The sequence below is a fragment of the Pelophylax lessonae genome (genome assembly GCF_965119305.1).
Source record: "Pelophylax lessonae genome assembly, chromosome: 5".
NCBI lineage: Eukaryota > Metazoa > Chordata > Amphibia > Anura > Ranidae > Pelophylax > Pelophylax lessonae.
The window spans coordinates 371125494-371144468 of NC_138772.1; the positions used below are offsets into that span (position 1 = coordinate 371125494).

Consider the following 18975-nt stretch of genomic DNA (forward strand, 5'->3'; position numbering starts at 1 on the left):
GCCAATCTGCCTTATGATGGGTCTCGCCTTTTTGGGGAGTCCTTGGATGTGTTGATTAAGGGGATCACCGGAGGTAAGAGCACTCTCTTGCCCCATTTCCCCAAGGCTAAGGGGGCTTCTGGGAAGAAGCATGCTAATTTTAGGCCCCCTCAGGGGTCCTTTCGTGCCTTTCGGTCGCACTACAAGGGCAAACCGTTCAAAGGTCAAGGCTCTCAGAAGAAGCCCTGGTCTGGTAAACAGAAATCCGGTCAATCCGGATCCGCAGCCCATAACAGTGCGGCCTGAAGGGGCGCCCTCACCCAGTTTTGGGGTGGGGGGACGCTTGCTCGGTTTTCTTCAGCCCTGGTTGGCCCGCGTGCGGGACAGATGGGTTCAGGAGATCGTTCGATCTGGTTACAAGATCGAGTTTCTCTCTCGGCCGGAGAGCAGATTTTTTCCCTCAAATCTTCAACTGTCTCCAGAGCGTTTACGGGACCTGCACCTGGCGGTGCGGGACCTGAGGGCTCAGGGAGTGGTAGTTCCGGTGCCTCATCGGGACAGATTTCGGGGGTTTTATTCCAGTCTGTTCACCGTGCCCAGAAAGGAGGGCAAGGTTCGTCCAATTCTGGACTTGAAGGCTCTGAACCGCTCTGTGCGGGTTCGCAAGTTCCGCATGGAATCCCTGCGGTCGGTGGTGGCTGCCCTGGTTCCGGGGGAATTCATGGCCTCCATCGATTTGAAAGATGCGTATCTTCACATCCCCATTTTCGAGGGTCACCAGAGGTACCTTCGATTTGCCATTGCGGAGGATCACTACCAGTTCGTGGCGTTGCCTTTTGGTCTCGCCTCGGCTACGCGGGTCTTCACCAAGGTGCTTGCACCGGTTCTGGCATTATTGAGGGCCCAGGGCATTTCTGTCCTGGGGTATCTGGACGACATTCTGGTTCGGTCTGCGACCAGCCAGGGTCTGGAGAAGGACCTGTCTGTCACGATGCAAACTCTGCAGGAGTTTGGTTGGACGATAAATTTTCCAAAGTCGACATTGAGTCCGTCGGTTCGTCTTCCCTACCTGGGAATGATTCTGGACTCGGTGCAGGCGAAGGTCTTCCTGCCGGAAGACAAACTCAGAACTCTTCAGGAGGATGTCAGGTCCCTCAGGGACATTCCGCACTCGTCTCTGCGGACGTGCATGAGATGTCTGGGATTGATGGTCTCGGCCTTCGAGGCGATTCCCTTCGCCCAGTTTCACACGCGGGGTCTCCAAGCGGAGATCCTGTCCATGTGGGACGGGCGACCTCAATCCCTGGATCTTCAAATCTCGTTGAGTCATCGCACCAGAAGAGACCTTCTGTGGTGGCTCCAGTCCCTGATGGTGTCCGGGGGCAAGTCGTTTCGTCCTATCTCGTGGACGGTGATCACCACGGATGCCAGCCTGTCGGGCTGGGGTGGTGTTCTGGGCGTTCTGTCCGCCCAGGGAACTTGGTCGGGGAGGGAGTCTTCCCTTCCGATCAACATTCTGGAATTGCGTGCGATAAATCTCTGTCTTCATCGCTGGACGGACCGGCTGCAGGGCTGCCCGGTTCGGGTGCAGACGGACAATGCCACGGCGGTGGCCTACATCAACCACCAAGGGGGCACCAGGAGTGCCCGAGCGGCTCGAGAAGTGACCGACATTCTGTCTTGGGCCGAGACTCATGTCCCGGCGATAACGGCGGTTCACATTCCGGGGGTGGAGAACTGGCAGGCGGACTATCTGAGTCGCCAGACCCTGGATCAGGGGGAATGGTCTCTCCACCCGACTGTCTTCCAGATGTTGTGCGCAAAGTGGGGCCTTCCAGATGTGGACCTGTTCGCGTCTCGTCTCAACTACAAGGTGAGAAGGTTCGTGGCAAGGACGCGCGACCCTCGGGCAGACGCGTCGGACGCGTTAGTGGCCCCGTGGCATCAGTACAGGCTGATGTACGCGTTTCCCCCGATTCAGTTGCTGTCCAGGTTCCTTCGCAGGTTACACTCGGAACGCAGCACGGTGATTCTTGTGGCACCGGACTGGCCTCGCTGGTCCTGGTACGCAGACCTCGTGAATCTGGCGGTCGACGCCCCGTGGCGTCTGCCTCTTCGAGACGATCTCCTGTCTCAAGGACCGATATACCATCCTGCTTTACAGTCTCTGGCTTTGACGGCCTGGCTGTTGAGACCGAGGTCCTGAAGGAGAAGGGTCTCTCCCCAGAGGTCGTTCATACTTTGATCAACGCGAGGAAGTCTTCCTCGGGGAAGGTTTATTACCGTACTTGGAAGGCCTATTTTGCCTGGTGTGAGTCCAGGGGGTTTTCACCCCGCACGTACTCGGTTTCCCGAGTGCTGTCCTTCCTTCAAACGGGTGTCGATCAGCGTTTGGCGCTGGCTACGATTAAGGGTCAGGTGTCTGCGCTGGCCGTTCTGTTTCAATGTCCCGTGGCTTCCAACTCCTTGGTTGGCACTTTTGTTCAGGGTGTGCGGCATCTGGTTCCTCCTAGGAGGGATCCTTTGCCCCCTTGGGACTTGAATCTCGTTCTGTCTGTGTTGCAACGTGCTCCTTTTGAACAGATCAGGGAGATCTCGTTGTCTATGTTGTCCAAAAAGGTCGCCTTTTTGGTGGCGATCACTTCGGCTCGCAGAGTGCCGGAGCTGGCAGCTTTGTCCTGCAAGTCTCCGTATCTGGTTGTTCATTTGGATAAGGTGGTCTTGCGACCTAATCCTTCTTTTCTCCCGAAAAGAGTTTCGGAATTCCATCTTAATGAGGATATTGTCTTGCCTTCGCTGTGCGCGAAGCCTAAACATCCAAAGGAGGTGAGATTACACTCTCTGGATGTTGTTCGGGCGATAAGGGTTTACCTTAAATCGACTGAGTCTTTTCGAAAGACGGATTCCTTGTTTGTTCTTCCAGAGGGTCCTCGGAAGGGCATGGCGGCGTCGGCCTCTACCATCGCTAAATGGATCAGGCAGACCATTGAACAGGCCTATGCCTTGCAGGCGAAGGTTCCCCCTGTGCCTGTGAAGGCGCACTCTACTAGATCTCTGAGTACGTCTTGGGCCTGTCGTCATGGGGCTTCTGTAGCCCAGGTGTGTAAGGCGGCGACTTGGTCGACCGTGCACACTTTCACAAAATTCTACAAAGTAGATGTTCAGGCATCGGCGGATGCTTCCTTTGGCCGCAAGGTTCTTAGTGCGGCAATTCCCTAGGGTCCCTTGTTGGGGACCTTTGGCTGTTGGGATAAGTTTTTTATCCCATGGTTATTTGTCTTTTCCTGGGTTGTTGCTCCTGTTGAGCACCTGTTTTTTCTTGTTGCCCAGCTGGTTTCCTTCCTTTGGTAAGGTTCCTTTCTTTGATGCGGAGACTGCGTTGCCTTTTCGGCGCGGATGCGTTTCCCACCCCTCATGTTTGCACTGCTTTGGGACGTCCCCATATGTGAGGAATATGAAGAGGCGGCGACTGTCGGAGGACGTAAGAGAAAACGGAATTTTTGTAAAATCTTACCTGTAAAATTCCTTTCTCTGAGTCCTCCGACAGTCGCCGCCCCCGCCCCTCTTTTGGGGTTTGGTTGTATACTCTACTGCTATTCCACTAAAACTGAGATATGGTTGCAGGAAGTAGGAGGGTATTGACTGAGGGGACCACCCCTTGAGGGTGGGATATGTTAAAAGCTTTAATGTTAACATATTCTGTTGCCTAGCTACTCCTTCGGAGCAAAGTCTAATACCCCATATGTGACGAATATGAAGAGGCGGCGACTGTCGGAGGACTCAGAGAAAGGAATTTTACAGGTAAGATTTTACAAAAATTCAGTTTTTTTCAAAATTTACGCTCTTTTTTTGTTTATAGCGCAAAAAGTAAAAATCGCACAGGTGATCAAATGCCACCATAAGAAAGCTCTGTTTGTGGGAAAAAAGGGACGTAAATTTTGTTTGGGTACGGCGTTGCACAACTGCGCAATTGTCAGTTAAAGTCGCACAGTGCCGAATCGCAAAAAGTGGCCTGGACGTAAGACAGCAAAATCCTCCGGTGGTAAAGTGGTTAAATGTAATTTTTTGCTTCTCAGGTTTCCTTCTCTGCTTTTTAACCACTTCTGAACTGGAAGGATTTGCCGCTTTAAAGACCAGGCCATATTTTGTGATTCAGCACTGCGTTACTTTACCTGACAACTGCGCGGTCGTGCGGCGCTGTACCCAAATAAAATTGACTTCCTTTTTTTCCCCATAAACATGGCTTTCTTTTGGTGGTATTTGATCACCTCTGTGGTTTTTTGATTATGCGCTAAAAAAAAAAAGCTGTATTTTTCATTTTCTGCTATATAACATTCCCAATAAAAAAAAAAAAAAAAATCTAATTTTTTCATAATTTTTGGCTAATTTTTTTTTTGTCACATACTTTTGGTAAAAAAAAATACCAATAAGTGTATTTTGATTGGTTTGTGCAAAATGTACCGCGTCTACAAACTAGGGGAAAGATTTATGTAATTTTTATAGATTTAATATTTTTTATTAGTAATGGCCACGATCTGCGATTTTTAGTAGGACTGCGACATTACGACAGAGAGATCGGACCCCTAACTGACATTTTTGACTTTTTTGGAGGGACCAGTGACATTACTACAGTAAGCAATATTCACTGTTACTGTGATAATGACACTGGCTGGGAAGGGGTTAACACAAGGGGCGATCAAAGGGTTAATTGTGTACCTAGGGAGTGATTCTAACTATGTGGGGGTGGGGCCAGACTCGGTGGATGGAAACAGGGCTTCTGTGTTCCGAGATAAGAGGAACACAGGAGCCCTGTTTCAATCAGTGACAGATGAGCGGTGTGCCGCGTTTACAAAGGCACACCGCCTTCTGTCAGTCCCTGCAGTGATCGCCTAGATCGCAGCCGCCGAACCTGTTTCTTAGCTGCAGGGCTAGAGAGCGGGTGTGCATCCGACACCCGCTCCTGCAAACCAATGTACCCCTACGTCGGTTTGTGCAGGAGAGCCAGCCTTCCTCAGTATGTCTGCGGCGGCTGGTCTTTAAGCGGTTAAAGACCCTTTTGATAATAGAGCTGACTTTCAGGTCCGATACCTTTTTACCATGGCCAGGTTCCATTCTGCCGCCGGTTTTTGCCATAACCTTGGTTTCCCAGACCTTAACGGAATGGGCTAAGCTCTTACGACAGGATTTGGAAGGGGGGAAGCCTCCTCCTAACCTAATGGACCAGTTGGTCCAGGGGTTGCAGAATATCTGTGATGCCTCTCTGGATGCAGCCCCCTTAGCTTGCAGGGTGGACCGTGACTGCAGTGACCCTTCGCTGCATGATATGGCTGAAATACTGGTCTGTGGACCAGGCTCCAAAGAAGGTACTGACTGATTTCCTCTTTGTGGGAGACCGACTATTCGGCACTTCCATGGAGGAGATCATTATGGGTGTTATAGGAGGTAAGAGTACTCCGCAGACTACCAGGAGCAAAGAGTCTTGTTGCAAATGTGGCCCTTTCTTCTTGGCCCATAAGCAGTCCCTCTGCATCTAGGACCAGGTGTCAAAATCCTCCCCTAACTCCACAGGGGTGTCCAAGAGGCCCTGGCCCCTGGTAGGCCAAGAGCGGGTTCCTCCAGGACCGCAGACAAGCCCACTTCTGCCTGAAGGGACGCCCTCACCCATATCTGGGGTGGAGGAACGTCTTCTCTTCTTTCCAGATTTGTGGAACTCCTTGATTCAAGACAAATGGGTCCACGAGTTGATTCGGTCCGGTTATAAGATCGAGATTTGGACCTTGCCTCCGACGAGGTTCTTCCCTTCCAACCTGCGCTTGTCCCCAATGACTACCAATTTGTGGCGTTACTGTTTGGTTTCGCCTCGGGTGTTCACAAAAGTTTTGGCCCCGTGTTAGCTCTGCTACAGCAGAAGGGGATTGCGGTACTGGGGTACCTGGACGACCTCCTTCTGCGAGCAGTGTCGCCAAATGCCCTAAAAGACAATCTGGACATTTCGGTGCAAACTTTGCAAGAGTTCGGTTGGAAACTGAATTTCCATAAATCTACTCTGGTCCTGTCCACCAAACTGGACTACCTGTGCCTGACCCTGGACTCGGCCTCAGCCGGGTGTTTTCTTCCGGAGGAGAAACTTCAGACGTTGCAGGATGTGATTCGGCTCCTGTTGTCCGATTGGCGGTCATCCCTGAGGACTTGCATGCAAGTGCTGGGCCTGATTGTCTCCACCTTCGAGGCGGTTCCGTTTGCTCAGTTCCATACCAGATCTCTGCAAAAGATCCTTGCGAAATTGAACAAGAATCCACAGCCTCTAGACAATCGGATCCTGTTGAGCCAGGTACGAGAGGGTCCCTGATCTGGTGGCTCTGCTCTCCGGTGCTTCGACAGGGAAAATCCTTTCTCCCCTGTATTGGACGGTGATCACCATGGATTCCAGCCTGTCCGGGTGGGGAGGTGTCCTTGGCACAGATCGTGCTCTGGGGTATGGCCTCTGAAGGAGTCTAGCCTGCTGATCAATATCCTGGAAATTCAGGCGATAAGGCTTTGCCTGTCTCAATGGACGGACCATCTGCAGGGGGGGACCCGGTATGGATTCAGTCGGACAATGCCACGACCGTGGCATATGTCAATCATTAAGGGGGCACCAAAAGTGCCCTAGCGGCCCGAGAAGTAGCCGGAATTCTAAGGTGGGCAGAACGTTTTGCTCAAGCCATCTCTTCTGTGCATATTCCAGGGGTGAAAAATTGGCAGGCGGACTACCTCAGTCGACAGACATTGGATTAGGGAGAATGGTCTCTCCTCCCTGAGGTGTTTCATCAGCTGTGTCTCTGGTTGGGGTTCTCCCGATCTGGATCTGTTGGCCTCTCGTCTCAACAGGAAGGTGCAGAGGTCTGTAGAAATTTCTTGGGATCCTATGACTGATGCCACAGACGCTCTGGTGGTCCTTTGGGGCCAGTATTGTCTGAAATACGCATCTCCTCCGATAACTCTTCTGCTGAGACTCCTGCGAAGAATCGAGGCAGACGAGATTCCCGTCATCCTAGTGGCCACGGACTGGCCTTGCAAGTCTTGGTACGCAGACCTGGTACGGTAGTTCGCCGATGTCCTGTGGAGACTCCCTCTCAGAGAAGATCTTTTAGCTCTAGGGCCGATCTTCCATCCTGTTTTACAGTCGCTGGCTTTAAAGGCTTGACTATTGAAACCCAGGTGCTGAAGGATAGAGGGGTGTCTGAATCGGTGATTCCTACACTGTTCAAAGCTAAAAAATCTACTTCTAGTAATATTAATCTTCGAGTCTGGAGGGCGTACATTGTTTGTGTCCCTTGGGGGGGGGGAGGTGTGTATCAGCGTTTGGCCTTGGGTACCATCAAAGGCCAGGTTTTGGCCCTGGCGATTTTCTTTCATCTGCCATCTGGCTCCGCCCCCCCCCGGGGGATCTCCTTTACCTCCTTGGGACCTCAATTTGGTGCTGTCGGTTCTTCAGAAACCACCTTTTGAAACTATTCGTGAGCTTCCTCTGCTTACTTTGTCACAGAAGGTAGCCTTCTTGGTGGCTATTATTTCTGCACGCAGGGTGTCTGAGTTGGCTGTGATGTCTTGTCTCACCTTACCTGTTGGTTCACAGAGACAAAGTGGTGCTTCGTTCCTGCCAGTCATCTCTGGTTTCAATTTAAATGAAGACATAGTGTTGCCCCTAAAGAGATTGCCTTGCATTCTTTGGATGTGGTTCGGGCGATCAGGGTGTATCTGGCGGTCACTCAGTCATTCCGAAAATCAGATTCCCCATTTGTCCTTACGGGTGGACCCTGTAAGGCTGGCCAAGTCTGTTGCGACCATTTCCAGATGGATCATACTGACGGTGGTGCAGGCCTACTCCATTAAGGGTCAGGATCCTCCTTTCCCTGTTAAGTGCATTCTACAAGAGCGCTTAGTGCCTCTTGGGCATTCCGTCATCAGGCGTTGGTGCAGGTTTACAAGGCGGCCCCCTGGTCATCTGTGCACACTTTTCAATAAGGTGGATGTGTTGGCATCTGCGGATGCTGCCTTTGACCGCAAGAATTTGCAGGCTGCTGTTGGAGAGGATTAGTCCTCTTTGAGGGTGTATTTTTTGGTCAGGTGAGCTCCAGATGTTCCTGAATGAGCTCCTATTTTACCTGGTTGGCTACGTTTAGCCTTTGGGTAGTGTATTTATTGCTGTGTTCTTCCCACCCCTCAAGTTGACACTGCTTTGGGACGTCCCAAGGGTTAAGAAGATACGGAGCTGTATCCGTCAATGAACGAAAGAAAAAAACTGCATTTTTGTCTCACCGTAAAATCCTTTTCTCTGATGTTTGACGGACACAGCACCCGCCCCTCTATTGATTTGGGTTATATGTTCTTCTGACACTGCTTGTTCCAAAACTTAGGACCTATAGCAGGAAGTGGGGGTATACCCCCTGGGACTGCCCTATAGGCGTAGTCAAACTTTTTTCCCACCTAATGTCCTGCTCCTGTAGGGGGCAGCATAAACCAAAGGGTCAAGAAGATATGAAGCTGTGTGCGTCAATGAACATCAGAGAAAAGGATTTTACGGTAAGACAAAAATCCATTTTTTTCCACGTTGTATTGGACATGAACTAGTATTCATTGTACTAATTGTAAAGCAGTATTATTTTATGGTTTGTAGTGACTGTGTTTATGGACATCTGTAAGCGTATAGTTGCGTGTTGTTCCATGTATATTGGTGTTGGGAAAACTATGCATTTGAAGCATTGCTTTGTGTGTTCCATTCTATAACTTTACCTACTTTTTTTGCCGTTTCCTTTTGAAACGGTGGCAGATGCAATGCAAGGTGGGAAACAAAATATTTTCTATGTAAGTGAAATTACATTACTACACCAATCAGCTCCTATTTTGCAGGCAAATGATTGTTCTTAGAACTTAGAGGAAAAAATAAAAAAATAGGCAAAAGTGATAATCCCTTGTATTTTACTTTCTCTGTATCCTGGTATGTTTGTTTTTATTAGAATTTTGGATACAGTGGGGAATTTTGTTTAAAACCTAGAAAATAGCCCTTCTACTAATTGTTTTGTGTGTTTGATGCTATGGCACTAGTAAAAAGTCCCATGACTCAAATGAGAAATGAAATACCGTATACATCTGCTTAACCTCGTGCAGCTTCTGCTTTAGGGCAGATGTGAAAGCATGTTGTTATGATAAACCATGGTTCCTAATGCAGGCTGTATCTATATAGCACTGCGTTAATCTGTATGTAAACTGCTTCTTGGGGTCATTCTTAGTAGCAAATAAATGCTAAAAAATTCCAGTATATATAGTTCCTGATATAAGGAATGGCTCCCTACACGGTTTCTTGTCCTACAAATAAATTGCATGGCTATTACAGTCTATTTTTTATTTCCTATTTGCGAGAGTTTCACATTTGTAAATCACGTTATTATAGTTTAGCATGAAAATGATCTCAGAGCGCAAATGTGCATGCCATTATATTTTTATTGCATGACCAGCTGTATAATAATGCCTAGTAGTAGAGAAATGGTAGAACTCAGGGCAGCTCTTCTTGAATATTTTAGTGTGTCCTTGCTGTATTTGCTGTGGAATGTAATCTGACCGTGTAAAAGAAGCGCCTGATTTTCCTTTGTGTTTTCTCATTTACAGTCTCATAAAGCCAGCTGTACTCGAAAGATGCTTTTCTGATCTCAAGGCTTCACTCACCCCTGAAGGTCGTGCTCGAAAAAAAAAGTCACAGGTCGGCTTTGTTTCCTGTACAATATTGAGTAAATATGCTATTGTACCTTTTCTTCTTGCAAAGTTGAAAAGGGTTGTCTTTTTGAGATTTGACATAGACGGTAATGCTTCATTTTATTTGTACGTGATTAAAGACTTTTGATAACCGCAATTAAATTGAAAAGATTCAGCTGTTCTACTGGTCATTCACGTATTTTAATATACAGTACATTTTTAATTTTGTGTATTCTCACTTAGCCAAAATTGGTACGTTTTTAAGTGAACTTAGTGTTTTATAGGGAAAATATAATGATTTTGGGTCAATTTGACAGATTTTTTTCTTTTTTTGTGTCTTACTACTAAAGATTTAATACATAACTAAGGATTTCCAGAACACTATGGGTTCTTTAAAGAGGCCTGATCTGGAGGTTTGCTTTCAAACACTAAAGAAGCAATAATAGCGCCATCACCAAAGATTGTATTTCATATTAAACTAACCTAAGATAGAAGCAACCAAAGCATAAGATCAAATCAACCAACGTATTTTAGAGTGTTCTAGAAATCTCCCTTTGTCATTGCTAAAATACAAAAAAAGAGAACATACACTACACAAGCAGATCCCCCTAATGCTGGGGTGTCAAACTTTAATCATGGGCTGCATCAGCATTATGATTGCCCTCAAAAGTGGCGGATGTATCTGTAAGACTAGATGTCCAGAGCATCCACTACCCTTACATAAGACGTCAAGAGCCTCTCCACCATCCGAAGTTGAGTCCCCCATCCTCCCTTACATCACAGTGCACTCCCTGGAGAAGGACTGGAGCTCTCTTGCAGCTGCAGGAGAGGTTTGAGGGCCACATAAAATGGCCTGGAGGGTTGGATTCAGCCCACGGGCCTTGTGTTTAACACATGTGCCCTAATGGATAATGTAGTCTCATCTGAGGCACGGGGTCGAAGGACTAGCTGGTCCTCACCAGAGCTCCTGGTGGTGGAGATGGGTTTCTCTGTGTGCTAATGCCTGGACACAGCCCTCAGGATTGCCCCACCAGGAAAAAAGCATGCAGGGCTCAGGTAGGGAATGAAACAAATGGGGAACAAGCAGAAGCTTAGTTGGATGAACAGGCCAGTAAAGAGTTGAAGTTGACCAGGATCAGATGGAAGTGTAGTTGATGAACAACCAAGGGTCAGTAACGAGTGGTACCGGGTTGAAGCCAGTCGGAAGTATAGTTGATAAACAAGCCAAGGATCGGTAATGAGTGTAAGGGAAGTTGAGGACAGCAGTAGGAATGCAAGGAGTAAGAATTGTCAAAAGTGTTGAGACACCTACCTTTACACATACATGAACTTTAAATGGCATCCCAGTCTTAGTCCGTAGGGTTCAATATTGAGTTGGCTCACCCTTTGCAGCTATAACAGCTTTAACTCTTTTGGGAAGGCTGTCCACAAGGTATAAGAGTGTGTCTATGGGAATGTTTGACCATACTTCCAGAAGCGCATTTGTGAGTTTAAGCACTGATGATAGAGGGAAGGCCTGGCTCGCAGTCTCTGCTCGAATTCCTCCCAAAAATTTCTGTTGGTTTGAGGTCAGGACTCTCTGCAGGCCAGTCAAGTTCCTCCACCCCAAACTCACTCATCCATGTCTTTATGGACCTTGTTTTGTGCACTGGTCCAAATCATTTGGTGGAGGGAGGATTATGGTGTGGGGTTGGACCTGGTCCCTTAGTTCAACTGAAGGGAACTTTTAAGGCGTCGACATACCAAGACATTTTGGAAAATTTCATGCTCCCAACTTTGTAAAAACAGTTTGGGGATGGCCCCTCCCTGTTCAAACATGACTGTGCACCAGTGCACAAAGCATGGTCCATAAGAACATGGATGAGCAAGTTTGGGGTGGAGGAACTTGACTGGCCTGCACAGAGTACCGACCTTAACTCAATAGAACCCCTGTGAGCCAGGCCTTCTCGTCCAACATCAGTGTCTGACCTCACAAATGCGCTTCTTTAAGACTGGTCAAACGTTCCCATAGACATACTCCTAAACCTTGTGTACAGCTTTGCCAGAAGAGTTGAAGCTGTTGTAGCTGCAAAGGATAGGCCAACTCAATATTGAACCCTACGGACTAAGACTGGGATGCCATTAAAGTTCATGTGCGTGTAAAGGCAGGCGTCCCAATACTACTTTTGACAATGTAGTGTATCAGCTGAAGAGAGCACAGTAATATGGCAAGCAGGAAGTGCAAGAACATGTCTTAAATAGAAAGTTCCCTGGGGGTAACAAAGAGTTCAAGGTTCAACAGAGGCAAGGTATAAAGCAGGACTGTCCACAGGACGAGACAGAAGCTGTCCAGCATTTCAGGTGGCACAGCGAGAACATCCACAGCCAGACACCACAGAGGTCCCTGGTTTAGGTTGGGATCCTGACCATCTCAATTTACTAATGTCTAAAAGAATATCACATGTATGTAAGGGATGTAATGATACTGCGTGAATTTGGACATGCACTGGCTGTTTAGTGTAAAGAAGTAATGCTGTTTATCTGAAGAGTATCCTATTGCCTTAAGGCAGGGGTCACCAAACGAATGCCCTCCAGCTGTTGCAGAACTACACGTCCCATGAGGCATTGTAAAACTCTGACATTCACAGATATGACTAGGCATGATGGGAACTGTAGTTCCTGAACAATTGGAGGGTCATAGCTTGGAGACCCCTGCCTTAAGGGATCAGGAAGGTTTATTTTTCCTCCTATTAGGGCAAATGCGACCACGCCTTTTAAGGGTTTTTCTGACACCCTTTAGGCCATCTTCAGAATAAGTGTTCTGAATATGCAAGTTTCTATATACATTTTCTTTTGATTAAATTTATTGAACAGCTTTTTTTTTAATTGTAGGCTATCAGATGAGTGACTTTGCTGTTTAGTGTTCCTGCCACTGAGGTCTTGTGAAAATTCCCTGGCGGCAGGGTCCTAGTAGGCTGCTAGTTTGTCCTTATGGGATTTCTCCCTCTGTAGCTGGGGCAGTGGGATTTTGCTCTTATTGCTAGAAATTGTGATTCAGTAGCATTGGGGTCAGCAACAGAGCAACACCTCAATGCATCTGGCTATAGAAGGAGCAATTCCATAAGGACAGATGAGCAGTCTTTTTTTAGTGATTTTTCTGGCAATCTTTTACTAGTGACAGAATGTGGAAAGAAAAAATAACTAATCGGCTGATATGACTCCATTTAGCATAATTTGGCTGTTTTAGCTGTACCTGTTGAAATCGAACCCAATTCTAAGCATTGAAACCTGCTGTGTCAGATTTTAAGAATACAATTCTGGGAGTCAGGTTACTTGTTTAAATTTTAGATTTGTTATCTATGTTGTTATTGGCCTCAGAGGACTGAACACACACGGCATGCTCACCCAACAGAGGTACCTGCTATGGTAATTTTTTTCCTGTTTTCTCTGTCTTTTGACACCAATTGCTTGCTTTCTTGCTTACATTACATTCAGTGCTTTAACTGCAGTGCTTCTCTTTCTTTCACAAATCTTTTTCTGTTCCCTTATCTGATACTTTAGCCTCTGAAAGACTTGTCAGAATTATTGATGGAGAATCTATACTCCAATGTATTAAAATTACTATCCTAAGCGCTGAACAAAAAAGCCAAAGGTGCTTGTATGAGATGTGACTGTTGCCTGTTCAGGTTTTTCACCAGAGGCCTATGGCTTTTTTGGTAGTCCTTTTTCGTTGAGGTAAAGCTATAAGCTTTCTTTTATTAGGTCAGGATTCCTTCTGTCTTGCAGAGGATTCCTTATACAGCATTCCTTGAAATGAAGGGATTGTGTGTGATCTGTGCTTTCAACTGCACTATTCAAGCTTAGACTTTCTAAAGCAATAATCGAGAAAAACATTGAGTGGAAGTGATTACAGGAAACCAGAATGCCAGTGATCATTATTAAAGAGACACCTGGCTGTCAAAGTGTGTGCAGAGTATCATCATTTCACTACATTTTCTGTTGGGCCTTGTTTTCTTGTAATTGGACCTGGTAATCCTGCCAACAAAAGTCTTCCCCCAAGGACTTCCTGTGATAGGGTGACAGCTCAATCCCTTTGTCTTAATGCAGGAAGGTTTTGTCACCCTATTCTGTGCACTTCTACATGTTCAGCTTGAATGCCCAACATCTGCAGCATAAGCATTGGCTGCAGGAGAAATGACTTGACAGCAGCGATGTGCACTCAAGGTATACTAATGCTAGGGATGGAAGATGTGTGATAATGCCTAGGAAATCTACTTGGAGATACCATGCACTCTTGGAAAAGGGAAGTGAATAAAAGCACTTTTAAAAAATTGTAACCCTGATTGGTAAGCATAGGTATTTTTGCTTTATCGCCATTAGGGTTTAGTTATACTTTGACTTCTATATTATATATTTAAACTACACGTACCTTTATTAAATCATTGTCTGTTCTTATTATACAGGTGCTGGTTCTGCTTGACTACCTGTCCTCACTGTCAGGATTTCTGCATTCATATGTGCTTGTGGATGCTAGTTTATTGATCCAAGATGAACTAATAAGGCCACTGTTGGCGACTTTGACTTCAGTACTCTTCATTCACCATAAAAAATATTTGGGTATGTAAATTTATGCTTTACTACATTTGCCTGCTGAACAAACTTGGGTAAATCATTAAAACGTTTAGGACAAAGACCCAAATACCGGCATATTTGGGTTATCAAGATTTCTCTTTCTTTGTGTTGGATGCCCATTCTGCAACAGATTTGGTCATGTGTGGGGATAGCCACATCTCATAGATATGAGGTATCTAAGCAGATGTTCATCTCTCCAATTGTGTGAATGACACACGAAATGCATACACTAGGGCTGCATACATGTATCTCTTTAATCCTTTGGTTGCTTATTCTTTAGTTCCACCTAAAATGTGTCTTGGGCCTCATGGACACTGGGCGTTTAGCCCCAGCACCAGTGTTAATTTTGGCAGCAAATTTCAATTTAGTTTCAGTCTTAGTCTTAGGACTAAAATGGCATTTTATTTTTAGTCCCATTTTAGTCTTCTGCAAGTGTTTTAGTTTTAGTCGTATTTAGTTGACTAAAACTCCAGTACATTTTAGTCAACTAAAACGTCCTACATTTTAGTCGACTAAAACGTCCTACATTTTAGTCGACTAAAACGTCCTACATTTTAGTCGACTAAAACGTCCTACATTTTAGTCGACTAAAACTAATTTTAGTCATCTATAATTTAATGGGTGTAGTTCAATTGTAATTTGTAATGCGTTATTTAAGCATTTCTCTACAATTTCCAAACTCATTATATACTACTGCTGGTCCTGGAGTGAAAAATCTAATATGTTATTATTTATGGTATTAAGCTTTGAGCATGCACCAGTGTCAATTTTGGCAGCAAATTTCGATTTCGTTTTAGTTATAGTCTTTTGACTAAAATGCCATTTTAGTTTTAGTCGTATTTTAGTCTTAAGACACATCTGTGTCTGCTACTGTACATGTTCATTGAATAAACCCCATGTTTTGTAGAAGATATACCATGGTGCTGGCTTTCTTTCTGGATTAATGTGGGTGGAAAGCCACAAGTGCACTGTCCACCATCGCTGCTAGCAGCCTGTTAAACTTTATGAGAAACTATGAGAAACTGAAAGCTACTGCAGCTGGATGGTGCAGCGAGCTGGGCAAACATTCAGGACATGAACCCAGGACGATTGCCCAAAATGCAAGCAATGTGTGTTCTTGGCATTCATCTGTGACCATATACTACTCCAAACGTTACTACCACTTGGTGGTAACTGTGGCAGGTTTTAGCCACTCATAGAGTATAACAGGCTTCTGACAGCTGGGCTAAATGGTGCACGTGTGCCTTCTGCCTGCACCTAAACACTTGAATCTCATGCATTAGGGCTAAGCACCTGATGTGGAATAAGGCCTATTAACTCTATCAGATTTTAATTGGTGTAGAAAGGCTGAAGTTAATGGATAACCAAAATAGAACTTTTCCTAATGACATCAAACAAAAGGTATTTTGTTAAGAAACCAGTATATGGTAGAAATAACTTTCCTATAAATTATGACACAAAATATGGATAATTATTGGATAACAGATATAAAATTTACAAATGCATTCTTTTTTTATGCTTGCAAAGTAGTGATGCTAAAGGTCAAGCTTTCATCCTTCGCTGGAACTGCTTGTGCACTTTGGTGACCTTTGCAAATCAACTAGTACTGTATCTTGTTTTAAGATAAAGCACTTATTTTTGATAGATGTTGGTGTTGGCTTGTCTACTTCCTGGAGGGTTTCACACCTTCACCCCATAGATAAGATCTTTTCTGAAATTGCACTGCTCTCAGTTGAACAGTTACTTGGGTTTCCACTAAGTTAAATAAATATAAAAGCATTTTTGTTCTATTTTTCTCTCATTGTTAGTTTCAGTGCCAAAACCTGGCACCACAAATACATACTGGTTATAATTTAAAACTTTTTTTCCATGTTTGCAGTCAAGTTTGAGAAAACCCCCACTATATGTTTGTTATACCCCATGTTTTTATTCAAACAGCATATTTTCTATTTTTTTTTTATATTACTTACCTTTTAGATGTTTCGAAGGAAAAGGTGTAATGGCTGATGTCCAATTTATGGACAGTCTAAAGGCCTGCCATAGACGCGTTCGCCAGCTGCCCGAAGACCCAAAGAAAGCCGCATTCGGCTCTGATTGGGTCTCCCATGTAAAAACCCAGAAGCGATGTCATGATATCACTTCCGTGTACTGAAGCCCTAAAGGCGCCAGATTAAAAAAAAAAAAAGACTGCATTTAAAACAGCCAAACTTGGCGTTTTGAATGCTTTAAAGTGCAGAGGAGGGGTTTGGGGTCTTTTAGACCCCTCCAAAAAGAGTACCTGTCACTGCCTATTACTGTCACAAGGGATTTTTACATTCCTTGTGACAGCAATAAAAGCGATCAGAATAAAAATGTTTAAAAGGACAATTTAAAAATAAAAACTTTAAATGTGCAGAATATCGGCACCTAATATCGGCTATCGGCCCGAAGGGTGGCAGGAAAATCAGTATCAAACGATCCCTACGCTGCAGTGCTATATAGTGCATGCTTTATGAGCCCTTCCCTGTCCCGGGGAGCAGCGAGTCTCGGTAAGCAGTCGCGGGGAGACAGGATAGATGATGCAGGATACAATTCCGGCGGAGCTCCAGCTACTCACGTCCTATCTCATGCCGTGCCAGGCCACGCCCCCAGAGCCCTGGAGTTTTACATTATTTTTTAGTACTGTGTTAACTACACAGAAAAGTGTGGAGAGCAGCAAGGGTGGTATCACCAAGAATCACACATACTGTATAGGAGCACCTGTGGTGCAGTATACACATTTATTTGATTTAGTGTTTTAGAGCATCTAGGAAAATGGGATTTAGCATTACATGTACGTTGTCTTTAAGCTCCTCCTCTTTGTTCTTTTTATGATATATGTTGTTTCATTGTAGAATGTTTAATTGAAGTTGGTAGGACTACTGTCTTGCTCAGATAGCAGCAGCATGTGGTGCAGCGGGGGTGAATAGGCCAGGGCAAGTTCTTAATATCTAATCATTTCCTGTTAAATCACAAAAATAAATTTTTGGTCTCAGCCTTTTTAAGGAAAAACATGTTTTTTTTTTTCTTTTAGATTTAAACAAGATCCTAATTGAATTCACAAAGTGTAAGGTCTGCATGTTCCAGACACTGAAACTGCAGATTTTCAACTAATAATTACTCAGGTGTAACAGCATTATTCTGAAAAATTGATTTCTGCATTGTTCAGTCTACACTGCAAAACTATGATCATATGTCACAGATGTACTCTAATGTCTCCTGATTTGTTTTCCTGAAAAACATCAGCTTTGCATTAGTGGTAATGCTACATCTGTGTTTCTATGCCCTGTTTGAACTTCCTAAGTGGCATTTCTTCTTGCCTGCACTTATCGTATTCTCAGTAAAGGAACCTATATCTTTGTAGGTTTTCTGTCTTCTTCTATAACTTTAGCTACAAAATCTTTCAAGACACAAACCATTTCCTTAATTTTTCAGATGGCGAGCTAAAAAATGCATTTTACCAAACACGGACAGACATATTTGTGTTGTTAACCACCTTATTGAGGACAAATGGTCCCGCTGTTATACTTCTTATCACAGAAGCTATGGCAAAGCACGGGAATGCATTCTTTGGTAAGACTTTTTATTTTCTACACTGGTCATTTAATTTTTCATTGTATTCAAATTGAAAAAAAAAACGTTTTGCATTTACACTTATGCCTAAACTATATTTATTGGTATTAAAGTGCTTATGGGCTGAACTAGTCTTTCTAAACCTTTTTAATATAGAGGAGCCCTTGTATTTGCTTTCTCAGGTCCCAGGGAACCACAGACAATTACTATATCTAAGGCTCATAGTACATGAGTCTGGTGGTCAATGGGAAGAATGCCCCTTACATTGTTGGTCAGTGGGAAAAATGCCCCTTACATTGTTGGTCAGTGGGAAGAATACCTCATACATTGGTGGTCAGAGGGAAGAGTGCCCCTTACTTTGTTGGTCAGAGGGAAGAGTGCCCCTTACTTTGTTGGTCAGAGGGAAGAGTGCCCCTTACTTTGTTGGTCAGAGGGAAGAGTGCCCCTTACTTTGTTGGTCAGAGGGAAGAGTGCCCCTTACTTTGTTGGTCAGAGGGAACAGTGCCCCTTACTTTGTTGGTCAGAGGGAACAGTGCCCCTTACTTTGTTGGTCAGAGGGAAGAGTGCCCCTTACTTTGTTGGTCAGAGGGAAGAGTGCCCCTTACTTTGTTGGTCAGAGGGAAGAGTGCCCCTTACATTGTTGGTCAGAGGGAAGAGTGCCCCTTACATTGTTGATCAGAGGGAAGAGTGCCCCTTACATTGTTGGTCAGAGGGAAGAGTGCCCCTTACATTGTTGGTCAGAGGGAAGAGTGCCCCTTACATTGTTGGTCAGAGGGAAGAGTGCCCCTTACATTGTTGGTCAGAGGGAAGAGTGCCCCTTACATTGTTGGTCAGAGGGAAGAGTGCCCCTTACATTGTTGGTCAGAGGGAAGAGTGCCCCTTACATTGTTGGTCAGAAGGAAGAGTGCCCCTTACATTGTTGGTCAGAAGGAAGAGTGCCCCTTACATTGTTGGTCAGAGGGCAGAGTGCCCCTTACATTGTTGGTCAGAGGGCAGAGTGCCCCTTACATTGTTGGTCAGAGGGAAGAGTGCCCCTTACATTGTTGGTCAGAGGGAAGAGTG

At 45.3% G+C, this 18975-nt stretch overlaps 1 protein-coding gene across 1 annotated transcript in view; it reads left to right on the top strand.

Annotated features, from left to right (window-relative positions):
* RTTN (rotatin) overlaps positions 1 to 18975 on the top strand; it is a 423025-nt gene that overhangs the window by 334752 nt on the left and 69298 nt on the right. Inside the window, exons 38-40 of the mRNA XM_082257758.1 lie at positions 9628 to 9718; positions 14154 to 14307; positions 17776 to 17913. Of these exons, the coding sequence (XP_082113884.1) occupies positions 9628 to 9718; positions 14154 to 14307; positions 17776 to 17913 (383 nt within the window). The remainder of the gene's footprint in view (positions 1 to 9627; positions 9719 to 14153; positions 14308 to 17775; positions 17914 to 18975) is intronic.